We start from the raw sequence: 19,010 nt of genomic DNA, 5'->3' as shown, positions 1-19,010 counted from the left end.
GGGGGGCGTTGAGGAGGAAAAGCCTCTTTCATATACGGAGTAATTTCTGTTCGTTTTAAGTTTTAACGTTGCTCCTTACTTTCATTTAAAAAACTTGTTTTTTATTTAATTTCTGGACGTTTTTGAATTAATGCATGTTTTGATCTTGGCTCTCCAAGATCAAGATCAATTAACTTACGTACCGAACTTCTATATTCGTATGTTTTATTGCGTATATGAGAGGGTTCAACCCTCGTCGATACATCACTCTTCACAATAAAGCTTAAATGTCCCAATTCCTTAAGAATGACCTCTGAATCACAAAGGCCGTAGAATAAATAGTTGAAATTACTAAAAATACTTTAGCGTAAAGAGTGAGATATAACGAGGAGGTAAACCCTTCATATGCGTAACAATTTTTGTTCGTTTTAAGTTTTAATGCTGTTCCTTACCTTCAGTAGAAAAAACTTTTCATATTTATTTTTTCATTGTTTTTTCAAATAATGCTAGAAAATCTTGCACCCCCTTCATTGAAATTCTCTTCCCCCATGCGAAGTTCCTCCATGGAAATATCCTCCGACGTACCCCCCCTCAACTCTCCCCTAAACCAAAAAATCCTCCTGAAAACTTCTGTACACTTCCCAGTATCCATTACTAAATGTAAACACAGGTCAAAGTTTGTAACTTGCAGCCCCTCCCACGGGGACTGCGGGGGAGTAAGTCGTCCCTAAAGTTATATCTATTTGGTTTTTCGACTATGAGGAATAAAATGGCTATCTCAGAATTTTGATCCGGTGACTTTCGGGAAAAATGAGCGTGGGAGGGGACCTAGGTGCCCTCCAATTTTTGGGTCACTTAAGAAGGACACTAGAACTTTTAATTTCCGTCAGAATGAGCCCTCTCGCGACATTCTAGGACCACTGAGTCGATACGGTCACCCCTGGGGAAAAAAAACAACAAAAAAACAAATAAACACGCATCCGTGATCTGTCTTCTGGCAAAAAGTGCGAAATTCCACATTTTCGTAGATAGGCGCTTGAAACTTCTACAGTAAGGTTCTCTAATACGCTGAGTCTGATTATGTGATTTTCGTTGGGATTGTATGATTTTTAGGGGGTGTTTACCTCTATTTTCTAAAATGAGGCAAATTTTCTCGGGCTCGTTACTTTTGATGGGTATAACTGATCTTGATGAAACTTATATATTTAAAATCAGCATTGACATGCAATCCTTTTGATGTAAGTATTGGTATCAAAATTACATTTTGAAGAGTTTCGGTTACTATTGAGCCGGGTCGCTCCTTGCTACAGTTCGTCACCACAAACTGTTTGATAGGGTGAGGGTTCGAATCCTAGTGTACCCAATTATTAAGTTTGGGATGGGGGGCAGTGACTTGACTCTGTAAGCTCAGCCAGTCGACCCTGCTCTAAGTGTGTACTTGGAGAAATCTTGGGACTACGAGAATACCAGTTTAAAATACAAAATTGAGATGAAATTGGGTTTCTTCGAGAATTTGACCCAAAAAGGGCCATTTTTTCAATCGGTTTGAAGCTTACCAGAATCGATACCTAGGTTATGGAGATCAAGTCTTTGACTGAGAGAAAGAAGTTTGACACTAAAGGTTTCTAAATGGGGCATAAAATTGTACCTGTAAGTCCTCGGGAGAGGAGGAACCTAACATAAGGAGTTGCTTGGAAAGATAATCACCCTAGTTAACTGACCATTTGGTCAGCCATTAAAGTGACTGCACAGTAGCCAACTTTTTTGCCTCTCGCTACGCTTTTTACCATCTTATCTCTTCTTGCTAAACATATAGTACGAACTAGAATCAGAGGTAATGCTCTAGCGCTGCCTTTAGTAAAGAGCCATTGGTGTTTGACGTAGTGTGTGTTTTTGTTTCACCAGCGCAACTTCACATGGAAGGGAGGGTCTTATAAACTTCGGAGTTGGCTCATTTGATTAAAAATTGGAAGTTCTAATATATCAAAATATGCGTTCATCCTGGCCCAAGAGACGGTTCCTGAAACTGGATCCAGGTATTGGGATGCAAAATAAAATTTACATTCGTATGGTTTTCGAACTTCCGTTTTTTCAGTTTCTATTACTGTTGGTTTACTATTTATTTACGGTCGTATACTACAAGCTGTTTGATATAGTAAATGCCTAATTACTACATATATTTTTTTCGCTTTTTCTGACTCACAACAAGAAATTTCCAAATCTTGCAAAACTTTTATATCAATAATGCAATACTACCGTAAAGCATATGTTTCCGTCTTACTAAGAACCATAAAACAATTTTCATTCACTTTCTATCACTTAACATAAGCACTTAGTTATTTCTTAGCTTCCGTCATGCTTTTACTGGTTCCCAACAAGGTATTATAGATTCTGGAAAACTTCTATATCCACATGCGATACTGCTATATATTATAAAAATTGAAAACAATTTTATTCATTAAACAAAATTCAAGAGAGTTCGGAGTCGTGCTAACTATAAGCCTTAACAGTGAGATTAGTTTAACACTATTGCTGAGCAGTGTAATACTATATATATATACAAAATCAAAATCGATTTAAACATACGAAATATTGCTAAACAATAGCGAAGAAGGAACAACTTGCAGCATCGTAATTAGGAAGATTGCCAAAAGGGTAAAGACCCTCCCTGGTTACCATAAAGGCTGGAAACGCTCCGCAAACATCTACTTACAATAATGAAAAGGAATCATATCAGAATGAATGCCTTGCATTTCACCAATTTGGCAAAATGACGTCCTAATAACTATTAAATAAAAAAAAAACAATTTTCTTCAACTGAAAGTAAGGAGCGATATTAAAGCTTAAAACGAACAGAAATTATTCCGTATATGAAAGGGGCTGTCCCCTCCTCAACGTCACGTTCTTTACGCTAAAGTTTGACTTTTTGTCACAGTTCTACTTTTTAAAACAATAAAAAACTTTAGCGTAAAAAGAGCGGGACGTTGAGGAGGGGACAGCCCTTCTCATATACGGAATAATTTCTGTTCGTTTTAAGTTTTAATATCGCTCCTTACTGTCAGTTGAAAAAAGAATTTTTTTTTATTTAGTTTCTGAACTTTTTTGAATTAATGTATGTTTTGATTTTGGCTCACCGCATATGAATAATTAAAACAAAATTTGCATTTTTTTTTTTGGCTAAATGGCTATCTCATAATTTTTATCGGATGATTTTGACATAAAAAAGGGGGTTGGGGAGGAGGCCTAATTGACCTCCAATTTTTGGTTGCTTAAAAATGCAACTAGAACTTATTTTACGAATGTTTTTGTTAGTAATAAATATACGTAACTTACGAATTAACTTCCATAACGAACTTCTATATTTGTATATTGTATTACGTATTTGAGGGGTTCTCCCCCTCGTCAATACCTCGCTCTTTACCCTAAAGCTTGAATTTTGTCCCAATTTTTTAAGAATGACCCCAGAATCACAAAGACCGTAGAACAAATAGTTGAAATTACTAAATATACTTTAGCGTAAAGAGGGAGGAATTGAGGACGAAACAAACACAATTAGATATGTAATAATTTCTGTTCGTTTTAAGTTCTAATGCTGCTCCTTACTTCGATATGAAAAACATTTTTTATTTAGTTTCTCATTTTTTTTAAAATAATTCTAGAACATCCTCTGCCCCTTCATGGAAATTCTCTTCCCTCATGATAAATTCCTCCAATGTAACCCCCTCTCCCCGACTCCCCCAACGCGAAAAAGTCCCCCAAAAACGTCTGTACACTTCCCAATAACCACTGCTATATTTAAACAATGGTCAAAGTCTGTATTTTGAAGCCCCTCCCCCGGGGACTGTAAGGGAATAAGTCGTCCCCAAAGATCAAAGACATAGTTATTAGGTTTTCTGACTATGCTGAATAAAACAGGTATCTCAAAATTTTGATCCGGTGACTTTGGGAAAAAAACAAGCGTGGGAAAATTGCCCCCAATTTTTTTGGTCACTTAAAAAGGGCACTAGAACTTATAACTTCCGTTAAAATCAACCCTCTTGCGACATTTTAGGACCTCTGAGTCGATACGATCACCCCTGGAAAATATAGATAAAATATAAATAAGCACGGATCCGTAATCTGTCTTCTGGCAAAGAAAAAGATTCCATATTTTTGTAGATAGGAGCTTGAAACTTCTACAGTAGGGTTCTATGATACGCTGAATCTGATGTTGTGATTTTTTTTAAGACATTACGACTTTTAGGTGGTGTTTCCCCCTATTTTCTAAAATAAGGCAAATTTTGTCAGGCTCGTAGCTTTTGATGGGTAAGACTAAACTTGATGAAACTTATATATTTAAAATCAGCATAAAAATACAATCCTTTTGATGTAACTATTGGTATCAAAATTCCGTTTTTTAGAATCTCGGTTACTATTGAGCCGGGTCGCTCCTTAATACAGTTTGTAACCACGAACTATTTGAAAAGCATAATTTTTTTTTAAACTTAGCCTTCCGATGAATTGTAAAAGCAAATACGAATATTTCAAAATTAGACGAAAATTTTAACTAAAAGAGGATGTAGTTAGAAAAATTTTGAGTTATTGTTTCAAAGTAATTTGAATAAAAAGTACTCAAACTGAGAGCCATTTTATTTTCTATTGTAACTTCACGGGCAGTCTCTTAGGTGCAAATTAAAGATAAACGTTATGTTTTCCAACTTTTCCGACAAAGACAAAATGATAAGATACTTTGGAAAAAACCAAGCGAGTTTAAGGAAACAAATCAATACTCCCTTGGAAACCTGTGTGTTAATCCCCGAGGAAAGAACTTTTTTCCTTTTTTGGCTAAAGATGGCAGCAGTTTATCACCATAATTTCTGCTTTAAAATGTGACTTCAAATTAAACATAGACAAATTTAAGCAGGACTGCTACTTAGTAATAAAAGGAGGAGTTTTTGTTAGTTATAACTAAACAAATCAAAGAAACTTTTTTTTTTACCTCGGGGAAAAACAATACCAAGAGATCACGTTCATTGCTAGTAAACAATTTCTGGGATAATTCTCAGGATGAGGTAATTTCGAAATTCAAATACAGAATTTCTGGACCTTTAAATTTGCTCACCTTAATAGTTCCAGCTGCCAAGTAATTAATCAATTATGCAGTAATCACACCAAGAAGCTTCAGTCAAAGTGGAAGTAACATCTGCGTTTAAGACTTCCCATCAGCACAATAACCATACCTTTGAAAGCTGTCTCAGTTTTTTCAATGCAATTCTAAAAGGAAGTATCTTTTATGCTTCAAACTGCTTATATTAAAAAGATTTTAACTAAAAATAAAGAATAAATTGTAAACCTAAGACAAGGGGAAATGATAAAGTAACCATAGATTCTTAAAACCCGATCCTAAGGCAGTAGATTCTTAATGGGTTATTCTCACACATTTGTCATAACAATCAGAAGAACCCAACAAGCATTGTAATGATGACCCAACGCTTTTCATTCGTTATTTTTCTCTATCTGGATTTCATCTCGCTTAGTTTTTTATGTTCGTTCATTTGCGGAAAAGGTTCATTTGCGGAATTGGGTAGTCAAACTAAGGACTCCAATTTACTTGGAAGGCTACATAGCGTTGATGGTACTGAGATTCAAAATTTACCCCGTCCCCCAGTCTTTGGTGAGTATAAAAAATATACTTTTTATTTATTGCTATGAAAAATATAGAAAATATGTCAAAAGGTACTTCATAAACACAATATTATAAAAGTTTTTAATTTGTGTTGATCGTGTCCTCTGTAGAACGATAGTTTTCTCTACAAGGCTGGAAACCTAGAACCCGCCAGGAAACTCAAGCATTTTCATCCGACTTTGGCATCTTCCAAAAGATCCCATCCCAGTTTTCACTATTTTTCGCTTCCCAGTAGACGGATGGGTTTATTTTGAAACATTAAAACTGAGGACACTTTGATGGCCAGGGCACACGATTATTTTTAGAAGCCAGATCATTCCTATCTCTGGTTGCTACCATCAATAATTTAAAAGCAGCTTGTAAAAGGAAATGGTTGCAACTACATTTTAGTATCTGGGCTGGAAACAAGGATTAAGTATGTTGCAAGGATGAAGATCTTATCGGTAGTTTAACCTGAAGTTCTAATGTTCATAGCCACCTTAAGTGGACTGGCTGGATTTAGAACAAATTAGTTGCATGGACAGCTCTCTGAATCTAGTTCAAGCAATCTCATCAGGTCTATGATTGATGGCGCAAGTATAGATGAAGTGACCCTTCTTTCAGATTGAACTCTAATTGGAAGTTTTTCGATGCACTCTGGCAACGACACTAACCTTTGTACCAGGAGCTGTTAGGAGCTCGTTATATCCAGTCTTTTGAAGTACTTTTCAAAAAATAACAAGGGACCATTAGAATGAAAAGGTCGGTTACTAACGTGTTCAATTGTGGCTAGAATGAAACCGTGACTGTGTAGAAGATTTAAAGCTGTCTGACTGCTTCCACCAAAGATGACAAGACATTGGCCACAACTAAAGTAATGGTGTCAGCCTGATTATTCTTTCTAGGTCATCGATTTCTATGACTTCTTCATCAGTAATAAGCTACAAGCTACAGAAGTAACAGCAACAATTTTCAGTCACGTATTTCCATTGTTAATTTCATCTGGTACACCTAAGAGATTAATTTTAAGAAACAGAAAATTCTGATTCGATTACAATTTAATTGAGAAAAATGGAATTAAGTATAATCATGCAATTATGCAATTAATCGAGCGTATCCCTACTCCGATTACTTCTTCAATAATTCTACTTTCAAATAATGTACTATTGCATAAATTTAGGACAATGATCTAGGGATCGAAAAATTCCTTCTTCATTACAAAGCTAGAATTTATAACACTAGATCAAAATTCAAATACACCAAAGTGACCAGTCCAGATTTTGTACAATTTTAGGTTTTCAGAATACTAGGAAGCCAAATCTTTTTCTTTTGAACCAGGCTTGAAATAAATGGCATAGTTTTACGCAGTATTGTTTCTTACCGAGGAATACTTCAAAATTTTCAATCTTTGAGCAGAGGAGGGGTCGCGGAACTACACCGAAGCTCTGGAGCAATTTACTCCATTAGACGCAAGTGAGGGCCTCTTTCATTGAAACCTCAAATTTTTTTTTCTGTTTGATTATATTTCTTAAATTTTCTATACATTTTTTTTTGCGTTAAACAATTCCCCCCCCCCTTCTACTAGACTCCTCATCATGTTGTTGTCTTACATCATAACACATTCTGGTGAATGGTAGTAGGGACGTGGATAAACTACCTATTTCAATACATAAAACACCATATATGCTCAAACTCAGCAGTTGTTGTCATGGAAATACCCCAGAAAGTAAATAAACATATCAGCACATTTTTTCAACGATACCCTTTTTAGTTTTGTATCAGCTTAAAATAGAACGTTGTAAAAAGTTTGGCTTGTGATATAACTTCCTCCTCGATTCTTTGGACAGTTGAAACCCGCAAATTCCAGTTTACAAAATGCGCTTTATCCTTTTTTAGCACCGACTTGACTAACCTCTAGAATATCAGGATAGTTAGGGTTAAAATTGAAGCATGATTTTTAACGGTCTGGAATAAAACACAATTATATTTCTCAAAACTAACACAGAATAAAATTAGTTTCCTCTCCCTCCACATTATCGTACGTTTACCCGGGTCGACAATGGTAGTGTAGCCAAATAATATTAGAAAAATCAATGGTCGTTTTCACTTTCAAAATATAATTATCTATTTCACCTAATACAATTCTAAACAGCATTTTTATAGAAATTCACAGATAAAACTGTTTGATGCGGTTGTGACCATAAACCAGGCAAAAAATAACTTGCAATGAATGTACAGTATATCTAACAACCTAGAAAACGGCAGTGAGCAGCGTATTCCAGGTTGGGATACTCCGGCAGGTGGTTCTAAGCCTTCTCTGGACGAAGTATACTTTCCTTTACTACTAGGTTGAACCCCTCATTGTCCCCTTTGATGTAGTACAATTTTATACAATTATCTATCCTCGGCAGATAACCAAGTGAAATTAATAAATAACCGTTCGATTAAAACTTTTTGTCAACCACTGGCTTCTTGTTGCTTTTAAACCGATTTATGCATTAACAAGCAGTACAAAAAAAACTGCTGGAGCAGTTGAATTGTTTATTACGGGGTTTTCGTGTTACGCCTTAAGTACCGAATCCTTTAACTTACCATATGAACACCCGGAAGCATAAGTTTTAGTATGCCTTGGCTTAGGAACATGGTGTGGAAGTTTTGTCGTTCTCTTTTTCGTGTTTTTCTTCTCAACTTTAAATTCACCATGCTTCGGCCTATAATCAGATGCCATTACTGTAAGGTGTGGCATCATTATATGCAATATAAAGGCAACGGAAGGACAAGTGGAAGAAACCTCTACACTTAGATTCCTAGTTATCTTCCTGTATTAAGCAGAGCATCTCCAGGTCCTCCGTCTGAAACGTCAATGTCTTCAAACTCCTCTGGTAGCGTGTTTGTCCCCGAGTATATTTCAAATCTAAAAATAAATCCCTGAGGACGAGCGAGAAAAAAAATATTTGTTAATCCAACTTGTTCATGGCTATTAAGAATATGTCTTCCATTGATTGAAGAGTTATAATAGCATTAGGTGTATAGGCATAAAAGAATTAAGGTATAGAAGAACTAGGTTTAAAGGCATAAAAGAATAAAAGTATAGAAAAATTACATGTCTATTAATCGAAAGTTTTTTGTCTCTGTGAAATATGAGGAACCTGCAAGAAAAGCTACGAATTACCAGTTATGCTTTCCAAACACAATTCACATCCTTGGCTTCTTCACAAACTGAATTTCAGTATGAAACTTCAGGGTATTCCTTAGATACATCAATAATGTCTTTGATATTCTACCAGCGATCTGAAAATAATTCCCGGCGATCTGCAATCGACCTGCTTTTAGGTTTAGAATAATAATTGCAATACCGAAAACGTTTGTAATTATTTATTCTTCGAACAAATTAGTGAGGAAATACTTTATTTCAGTCGTCAAATTTATAAGCGGCTGAGCATTCTTGTTTCTCATAAACCCTAGTGTAAGCTACCAGACAAATTAGAGATATAATGTTTGTTATTATTTAAATAACTTAGTTGTTTCTTACCTTTAAAAATACAATTCCCATTTATTTTAAGGAATTAACGAAATATTTTATCAGAAAAACAAAGTTCAATGTAGTAGGTGGAATTTTTTGTCAGGCACAATTTTTTTATGTTAGGTTCATACGTAATAGCGGCCATTTAAATGCCGTTGCGCCAATGTTCGTTATTCAACGCCGGAAAATAAAATCCTTGGTAGACATGTTGAGCTGAACATTGCCCTCATTTTTAAACCAACCAATTTGTTCATTGCTCGAAATGAGTGCTTTTAATGAAAGTTTACTTTGAAAATCAGCCAATTCTATCTCCGTTCCAGCGTTGTATTCATCAAAATATTGCATGATACAAGTAAAAAATTCTTCAGCGTCAATCTAAGAAAAAGGAGATAAAGTGACCAATTCTCCTGCAATCAAAATAACTTCGAAAGCGCTGACTGGACTTATTTTTCATGTCGGAAAGAATTAAAATATGAACTTAGTTGTTACAAGGAGGTTGCGAAGGTCCTTGGTTGTCAATTCCCAGCTTCAAACAAGTCAAGTATTCACCCTGGGTAAAGTTTTTCCCCGTAGATCCAGCATTTTATGAATGAGGCCACATCTAAAATAGCCCCATAACTACCTTTATATTCGCCTTGAAGCTGTATAATAAGGGTGTTTAGTTTTTTGTTTGTGTCTGCAAAAAAAAACAGTAGCTCCTAGCCAAACTGAATCTCCTAGCTCATGGAATGATTCCCCTCACTCTTCCAAAAATTCCACCAAAGTAGGAAACAATTCTTTGAAATGTGTTAAAACCCAGTCTCGGCTAAGCCCACAAACTTCTATATGTAGCAATACATCACCATGTTATGACTCACCATTATAACTATTCAGTACTGAGTCCTGAACAAACATTTCTGAAGGGCATAAACCCTTACTTTATTTACGAGTTTAACAACTGTTTTCGTCGCATTACTGATACTCGAAAACTTACTAAAAAAAAATTACTGGTATATGCAATGGTGAGATAGACATTTTGGAAAGCTGTCTTTACAACATAGGGCAATAAATCCTTTCTCACCACATACCGTAGCGGGAGTTCCATCGATTGCCAAACCCACCAACTTTTGTACAGAAATACTTTTAGAGTCAGATAGCTTTTTAAAGTATCTGTAGGAACCAACATTAAAGTCCTCACTCAAACATAGGAAGCATCGCCGACCGAATTCAATTATGCTGGCAATATTGGCCCTGTTACAATGCAAATTGTAATTCAATACTTTAAAAGGGTTAATAAAGATTCAAAAAGGGGATTCGTTTACAGTATGCAGAAAATACAAGAAAAGTGAAACAGACTCACTCCTAAATAAAAGGTATTGAGTGAATTGCAGATGCGCAGATCATTAGTTCTGTTTTTTTTTTTTTTTTTAAGTCCCAGCCTATAAGAAGGAGGAGGGTTGGTCGGAGGGCTAGTAACCCGCCACCGTAAAATCGATTACTCAAGAAACAGCAACAGATAGCCTCGGATTGACTTCTTCTTTGATGACGACTAACGCACGTCCCCGGACAGGATTCTTGAAAACGACCGAGTGTTTTCGTATTGGATACTGGAATGTTAGAACAGTTAATCAAGAAACACAGCCAGGAAAACTCAACAGTGTTATGAGGACCCTTGATAAGTTCCGTATTGACATTGCTGGACTCTCTGAGACCAGACTTACCGGTTTTGGTACTTTGAATAGTGAAACATACCATATTTTGTATTCTGGACTTGAAACTAGAAAAGAGGCAGGTGTTGGAATGGCATTAAGTAGTCGGGCCAAAAAATGCCTAGTGGACTGGGAACCTATTGATGAGCGAATCCTTTGTGCTCGCTTTGCCACTTCTCAGGCCAAATTGACAGTTATTGTTGTGTATGCCCCAACCAATGATACCATGATCAGACCAAGGATGATTTTTATCGCGGGTTGTCAAATGTTGTTGCTAAAGCGCATCGGCACGATATTGTGACTTTGTGTGGGGACTTTAACGCTAAAGTTGGAAGTGATGCCTCCTATGCCCCAGCTATCCTTGGTAAGCATGGACTGGGGGAAATCAATGATAATGGCGTACGTTTAATTGACTTTTGTGCGACTCATGAACTTATCGTCGGCGCATCATGGTTACCTCATAAACAAATACACAAATATACTTGGAACTCGCCTGATGGTGTAACAAGAAATGAAACAGACCATATTTTAATTGCCAAGCACAGGCGACGTTGTTTAGAGGATGTTAGGACCTTTCGAGGTGCCGACTGCTATTCCGACCATCAACTTGTTGTTGCTAAGTTTAAGCTGAAACTAAAAACTGTCATAAAGCCCCAGCGGACAGTAAAAAGGTTTAATGTAAGAAAGCTGCAGGACCCGTATGTATTACAAAAGTATACATCTACTTTGTCAAATAAGTGTTCCATGCTAAGGGACGAGTTGTCAATTGATAATCAATGGGAAAAGATCGTCGAGTCCCTGAAAGAAGTGGCACAAGAAGTAGTGGGATATAACAGGAAGAAGAAAGAGCAGTGGATATCTGAAAGTACCTGGGATATCATTGATCAAAGGGCAGAAGTCAAAATTCTCATAGATAGACGTGAGCATAACAGGACATGCACTAGAGAATATCTTGATGATTTAAAAGCGCAGTATAGGCGTCTCAATAAACAAGTCAAAACACGGACTAGGAATGATAAGAGGGTGTTCCTCGAAACTATGGCTGATCAGGCTGAAGTAGCCGCCAGGCGAGGAGATAGTCGAACTGTGTACGCTATAACGAAGGAGCTTGCGGGTATTTCGAAGGCTTCTTCATCCCAAGTTGAAAACAAAGAAGGCATCTTATTAACCCAGACGGATGACATAAACCGACGTTGGATGGAACATTTCACCGATGTATTAAACCAGGTGCCTCCCACGACTTCTTTAAATACCCCTGAAGAAACACTGTTTGATCTTGGAATACATTCCGGACCTCTCTTGCTGAGTGAAGTAAAAGATGCTCTAATGGCTTTGAAAAACGGAAAGGCAGTCGGTAACGATGGCATACCCCCAGAACTGTTGAAATATGGTAGAAGCGCCCTAGCAGTGCCCATGTTTGAACTTTTGTCACGTGTTTGGGATGATGAAAAAGTCCCGAGTAAATTGTCAAAGGCAGTAATTGTAAAACGCTTCAAAAAAGGACAAAAGACTAAATGTGATAATTGGAGAGGCATCGCTTTACAATCAGTTGGCAGCAAGGTTTTGTGCCAAATTATTCTCAATAGAATTCAAAGTAAAGTGGAGAAAGTTCTGAGAGATGAACAACATGGATTCCGCCAAAACAGATCGTGTTGTGACCTAATATTTAGCCTGAGAATCCTGCTCGAAGAATCTAACGAATGGCAGGTTCAACTACTCACAGTATTTATTGACTTTCTCAAGGCCTTCGACTCGATACACCGCAAGACCATGTGGAAAATTTTAATACATTACGGGATCCCGATTAAAATTGTAAATATAGTTAAAGCGCTATACCTCGATATTATGTGTGCAGTACAAACCGAGGGTGGCCTAACGGACTGGTTTACCGTTCAGTCGGGTGTAAGGCAGGGCTGCATTCTATCGCCACTGTTATTTGCCATAGTCATAGATCTTGTGCTTCGTGGATGTAGCTTCAGTGGGGGTCTACAATTAATCCCACTAAGAACCCTTCATGATGGTGTTTTTGCGGACGATATTGCACTCTTCGCTCACGAATCAGAAGATATACAACACAATATAAATGAACTTGAGCGTGTGGCAAATGCTGTTGGACTCTCCACAAACGCTAACAAGACTAAATCAATGTCAAATGCAGTCATTCCTGACTTAGCTGAGGGACTTTTGGTCAACAATGAGGAAATTGAAGTAGTGAGAGAGTTCAAATATCTAGGCAGCATTCTTACGCAAGATCCCAATCCTGAAAGAGAAATTTTGTGCCGAATAGCATTGGCTGGCTCTGCCTTCAATTGTCTCAGAAATGTTTGGAGAAATAACAAATATTCCCAGAAGCTAAAACTCAGACTTTGTAATAGCAATGTCCTCTCCGTCCCTACATATGGTTGTGAAACTTGGAGTATCACTGCGCAACTAGGAAAACGACTATGGGCATTCGATAATAACTGCCTAAGATATATTTTGAATATAAATTGGACTGAGAGAATAAGAAATTATGAGATTTATACCATGACAAATCATACCCCATCCTTGATTCCATTAGAAAGCGACGATGGATGTATTGGGGGCACATGGTGCGAATGGGTGATGGAAGGCTACCTCGTGACATATGGTGTTGGATACCCCCTGGCCTCCGCAAGTCAGGGAGACCCAAAATGACCGTTGGCAGGATGTTAGAGAAGGAGGCGAAGCTGGCGAGGTCTTCGATGGAGGAGCTTTGGTCGAAGGCTCAAGACAGGTCGTCGTGGCGAATCGCTGTTGCTGCCTTATGCGCCCTCAGGCGTGGGAGGACCTAAGTCTAAGTCTAAGTATTTTTTTTTATTTATTACGTTTGAAATCTTTAGCACAAATGCTGTTATTTACTCTAAGCACTTTGTCATAAAAAATTCTCTGTAGGCCACAAAAAAGCTATCTAGGAGCCCCCAGTTCCTAATTCTGCTTTAGGTAGTATTTTTCTGGTCATGAGTCAACACAAACAGGAGACGCAGTATTGTCTCCTCGAGATATGACGTGTTGCCCGAACTTCCCACTTGCCCTCCATTTAACAGACGTTTCTGCTTTTCGTTCCAAAGGCCCTTATAATCCTTTAGCAGGTGACAAGTCACCTCACAAAATCTGGTTTTATTCCTGAAATTTACTGGGTAAAAATCTTTCATTTTGGAGCACTGTACACGCTTTGTCTACTTTATCAGTTTCTTCTACTTTATCATGTTCCGAAGATTTTCCTCTTCATATGTTCCTCAGTCCAAGTCTATGGTCATCGAACTTGTCAATGGTATTAGAAAAGAATGAAAGCTAGACTATCCATATATTTGAATATTGAAAATAATCTGTTTGACACTTTGAGCATATAAAAACGTTAATACATTTTGACATTGAACTTGTAAAAACCTTCTAAGATGGACATGGATAATAGGAATGGGGATGGTGCTTTACATCTATGCAATAGTCTTGCGACAAAATTTGTCTGTATTATTTCTAATTGGTTGACTACTGTTATCCGTTTTGAAGAAGATTGAATGTTGGTTTGCTCAAGATCAGAATGACAGCAAAGGCCAAAAAAAATGATTTAATCTTTGGTAAACCCTTTGAAAGCGCTTATGAAAATTTTCGAGTCGTTTCAAGCTACCTAATAATCAAAAAAATTGTTACCCTTTAGGATTTTTTTAATTAACTTACGGTTCTAAATTTGTTAGCTGTCACGAACTTCAAGAGCCTAAGCCAGCAATAAAACTTCGTGCTATAAAGAAAATTACACATAAAAATCCAACCAACCTTCCTGTGTGTGGTAAAAAAAGTCAGCACTAAAATATCATTTTCAAGAAAGAAACAATCAAGCTGATGTCCAACCCAGTAGTTAAGGGTAGCGTAGTTAAGGGTGTTCAACTTCCGATGGCAAGTGATTTTTATAGATTGTCTGAATTAGTTTAGATTCTTGTGGAATACATTAGTGAAAGTAGAAATGGATAATCTAGTGCTTATTACATTCCTACAAAATGCATGTAACAGAGTCTTAGGGCTGCTGTCTTTTTTTACTTAATACTAGTCATAGTTTCATATATTCCGTTGTGTAATTTTCTTTTTTACTTTTAGGCCGGTAGAATGTTTATCATGTCTCGTCTCTCCAATTTCAACATTGTACCGATGCTGACACCTTTTGCAGGAAATATTGACCAGCCAGCAACCACAGATTCAAATCACTGAATTACTCTGATATCTTACCATTGTGCGTTCGTTCAAGGGTGTTAAAAACAGAGCCAAAGAGTCAATGAAATCTTAAGATTTGCTCACTAGTTTCGGTAATTTATCAGGCATGGGTTAACTTGGGGGTTATTCATGATAAACCGTGTTTTAGTGGCAAAGAAGTGCCAGCTGCGAAAAACAAATAGAATGCGAAGTTGGCTTACAAAATCAGATATAAAAATTACACCGGCTAGTCAAGAGTTACGAATTAGAAGCAAATTATTTAAAAACTGACCACGCTTCCACTGTCATCACTTTCTATCGAAAAGCCAGGGTAAATAACATGTCTCATTCATGATTTGTAAGATTTTCAAACATACTATTCGCTTCTTGTTCACTGACTATGAAATAAAGTAAAAGTCATAATTGGGAATTTTACTAGAGTCGTTAACGTAATAATTTAAATTTTGTACCAAAAGCCTCTAGCCGAAAACAGTTTTCACTAGCAGGCTGTATTAGCTTTCCAAGCCTATCCATTTATTGTCTTCTTCCAAATAACAGTCTGACAGCTTTTCGCTAGTCGCGGATAAGGGAAATAAACAATGGAAAATAAAGCTAGCTTCGCTTTCCAGCTTGCGAATAAAGGCCTGTAGTAGCAACTGAATTTCAACCTTCTGAGCAATTCTACAATCGAATCCACTACAATTCTAAATTCTACAGTTCAATTCTACAATTGAATCTTCTAAAATCTTTGAATCAAGGATATTACTGCATCTGCACATATTTGTTGAAATTCAGTCCTAGACTATTTACGAGAATGAAGTTTATCGGACACAAGTGAAACGATAAGCTCATTAACTAAACGAAAAATCGTGATGTAAACATTGTTAATATTTATTTTAATTATATTTGACTAATTGTGCGGTTGATACTATTGATATCACCTACTACCAGCTGTGAAAAGTGAAAAGCTCAGAACAAGGAGATATATCAAACATCGCATTTATTGCTTAAATATTATCTGAGTGTAAGCACGTCCACAAGAAACTAGTAGAACAATGTGCACCACTTAATCTGTCTTAATTTCTGTTCCATGAACTCTTTTTACAACCAATTTTGTTATCAGGAGACTAGTGCTTCATTTACGTCTGAAATAATTAATATTTTTGTTTTTAATTTCTGGTGCTAAGTGAACGAGCCGTGTAAACACAGATGAGCAATAATACAAACAAGTAGGGGTGTTGGACATGTCTGAATCATTCCGGTATAGTTGGTCTTTATCAATTTCTGTGTTGGAGCCAAGTGACAGAGAATATCTCAAAGAGTTTGAGAAACAGATAAGAGAGGAAACTTTTATCGCTCTAAGACGAGTTAGATAGGAATGGAAAACTATAAGCGACACTAACAGCCCAGTGTCATCCAAAAAAACTTTAAATATTTAAAATAAGCTTAATTTGAACTTATCCGAATTTGAATTTCAACAAGAGACCTAAGTTTATTTGCATCAAATTCAGAACCGTATGAAAATAGGCATATATTTTGCCATAAGCCATCTTTAATTGATAGAAAAATATATTTAGGCTGTAAGTTAATATAAAAATATAAGTTAATAAGCAGAACACACTCTAGTTTTGAAAAATCGCCGTAATGAAACTTATAAAGCCCTTTTGGCAAAAGCAGTTTTTCAATCTTCGGTCTAACGTAAAGCAAATGTGGAAAAAGAAAAAGAAATAACAGATACTCTTATTCTGAGTTTCACAGCCAATCTTATGACCTACCAGGCTAACAGTAAAAGCTACAATTTCTTTTTTTATATAAGAGAAGAAACCAAGCTTGCTCTCTTATCACTTAACCATTCTCTTTGGATGACTCTTTAGGAATATCTAGCCCTTTTTTTTTCTTTTTTTTCTTTTTGCATAGCAGCCATTATATAAATACCTATGCTGTGTTCCTAATGGGCTCTTTAAGCCGTGACCATGAAACAAATGGAATTGGTAACTTTACTATGAGTACCTGCAGAAACCGTTTACAAGCATATAAGGCAAAAATAAATAACGGCCACTTTTATTTTGAACATAAATTACATTGAACCATGCTCTATATTAGACTAAATTGTGTTCTCATAGCTATCATGGCTACAACGAAAGTTATACTAATCAGTAACAATTTTATACTTTTGGTAAAATTGGTGATCTTATCCTTCATTTTCACTATAGCTTTACATATATAAAATATAGATGAACTGAATTAAAATAGCAGAGATGAATTAAAAACAGGCCATTAACGAAAGATGAAAGACTAGCAAGTAGCCCAAAAGGCGTTTTGGGTTCAAAAGACCTAGCTTCGTAAGTGCCCAGCAAATCTATGCTAACCTTTGTTTATTTTTTCAATATTTAGCGATTTTAAAGTTTATCTTCTTGTAGTTACCATTCCCATTTGTTCTACCTTACTACTTACCCTAAGTATTGCTTTGTATGTATATCGTTGATAAGATACAGTGATCATTATTAATTTACGTCTTAAAGTATACACCACTAGGATCAGTTTGTCCACGTGGAAGAATAAACAGAGGACTCGAGACTGTATCTGTACGTATCTAAAGTCACCTCTAGTTCCAACTTGGATTATCCTGATAGATCCTTACTCCAAAAAATAAAAAACTAGTTGCTACCAGTAACACTTACAAAGAAAAAGACGAACAAGAGATATAGAGCGAAGCAAAACCTTAATCCTAATTTATGTAGCAGAACTAATGCAAGAGGGAGCCAAGTTCGTCAAACAGCAAAAGAGGCAAAATAATATAATTAAAATATGGAAACGAAAAATGCATGAAGATTTCGGGGGTGGGGCCGCAATTTCTCTTCCTGAGTATGTATTTCATGCAAATAGACTCAAAGTTTTACTTGGACATATAGTTAGAAAACTTATAGGCGGATTAGACACGTACATCAAATAGAAACAATTTCTTGACAAATGAGTTTCGGTTGAACTTTACCGGTGCGTTTGCTTTTTTTTCAACGTGAAATATCAATAGAAAATAGGGTAATTTTAAATTCTTCTAAATTTTGGAATAAATTCTTTCCCTAAATATAATTCTCGGATATCGCATTTAAGCTGTTTTGGTCACCTGACAACATAGAATGTTTTTAATTTAGGTTGCTACTTAACCGTGAATAGATATGAGGCCGCATAGAGGATTTTAGTGCCAAAACATTTTGGTATAAAGGAAAACACATATTTTAAGCCTCTTTTGCCCCTCCTCTCAGTCATTACTTGAGGTCTAATTGGCTCCGTATCATTCCCTGAAAGTTTCAACTCGATACCCCAAGTCATTCGAAAGACATTATGTATACACTATTTTGATAACCTGGTACTACGTGACATATTTGAGTTTGCCTCCCTAGAGAGACGTGAAAGGATTGTAATTTCCATGGCAGCTTTTAGTGCAGACGTGTATATATGGATTAGGCAACAATCTTAGCCACCCCTCGTCAAACACAAAATTTGCAGTCCCTTCCCCCCCCCCCCCCAACAAATGTACCAGTTCACAAATGTGCCAACTCGCAGATGTATGTCCTCTGAAACGGAGAGGTTATGAAATTCGCTTTCTGCAGTTCAAAATTAATTAGCTATCTACAAATTGTCACTCAATAGCAGTTTTGCCATATGTGGTAAAAATGGTATAAATCGGTACTTTGCTGTGAGTTTAAATAGACGCTCGAGCTTTATATTTCTGTTAGAATAAGACCCTTCCTGAACATCTACGCCAGCTATCGATGCGATCTAATGCCACTTTCTAGAAACTGCTGAGACTCAAATGCTGAGACTTTAAAGAAGAGGCAATCCAGCGATGTTTTAACAGGAAGGAGGAATTGAATTTTTACCAGACTTTCTTAACTCAACTGGTACTGCTTATTTGACGCCTCATGAGTTAAAACAAAACAATAACAAATGCATATACTCCCTTTGTACGAGC

General features: G+C 36.5%; 2 protein-coding genes across 8 annotated transcripts in view; one reads left to right on the top strand and one right to left on the bottom strand.

Annotated features, from left to right (window-relative positions):
- The window catches only part of LOC136029198 (regulator of G-protein signaling 7-like), a 139,429-nt gene extending 121,884 nt beyond the window's left edge, over nt 1-17,545 (top strand). For all 5 annotated transcript variants that reach the window (XR_010617993.1, XM_065707341.1, XM_065707340.1 and 2 more), the window contains one exon: nt 14,945-17,545. Coding sequence is in view for 3 of the 5 variants with exons in the window: in XM_065707341.1 (XP_065563413.1) it covers nt 14,945-15,055 (111 nt within the window). In the remaining 2 variants the exon portion in view is untranslated. The remainder of the gene's footprint in view (nt 1-14,944) is intronic.
- Nucleotides 5,166-19,010, bottom strand: part of LOC136029199 (out at first protein-like) — a 48,152-nt gene continuing 34,307 nt past the window's right edge. The window contains exon 6 of one of the 3 annotated variants that reach the window (XM_065707346.1): nt 5,166-5,232. In XM_065707346.1, the coding sequence (XP_065563418.1) occupies nt 5,181-5,232 (52 nt within the window). In that variant the 3' untranslated portion in view covers nt 5,166-5,180. Of the gene's footprint in view, nt 5,233-8,419; nt 8,538-16,020; nt 16,183-19,010 lie in introns of those variants that run through there. The other 2 variants (XM_065707345.1, XM_065707347.1) reach the window with 2 other exon arrangements.

The sequence above is a fragment of the Artemia franciscana genome, chromosome 7 (assembly GCF_032884065.1).
Source record: "Artemia franciscana chromosome 7, ASM3288406v1, whole genome shotgun sequence".
NCBI classification, from domain to species: Eukaryota; Metazoa; Arthropoda; class Branchiopoda; order Anostraca; family Artemiidae; genus Artemia; species Artemia franciscana.
Note: the sequence above shows the minus strand (reverse complement) of the source record. Positions and strands in the feature narration are given on the sequence as shown.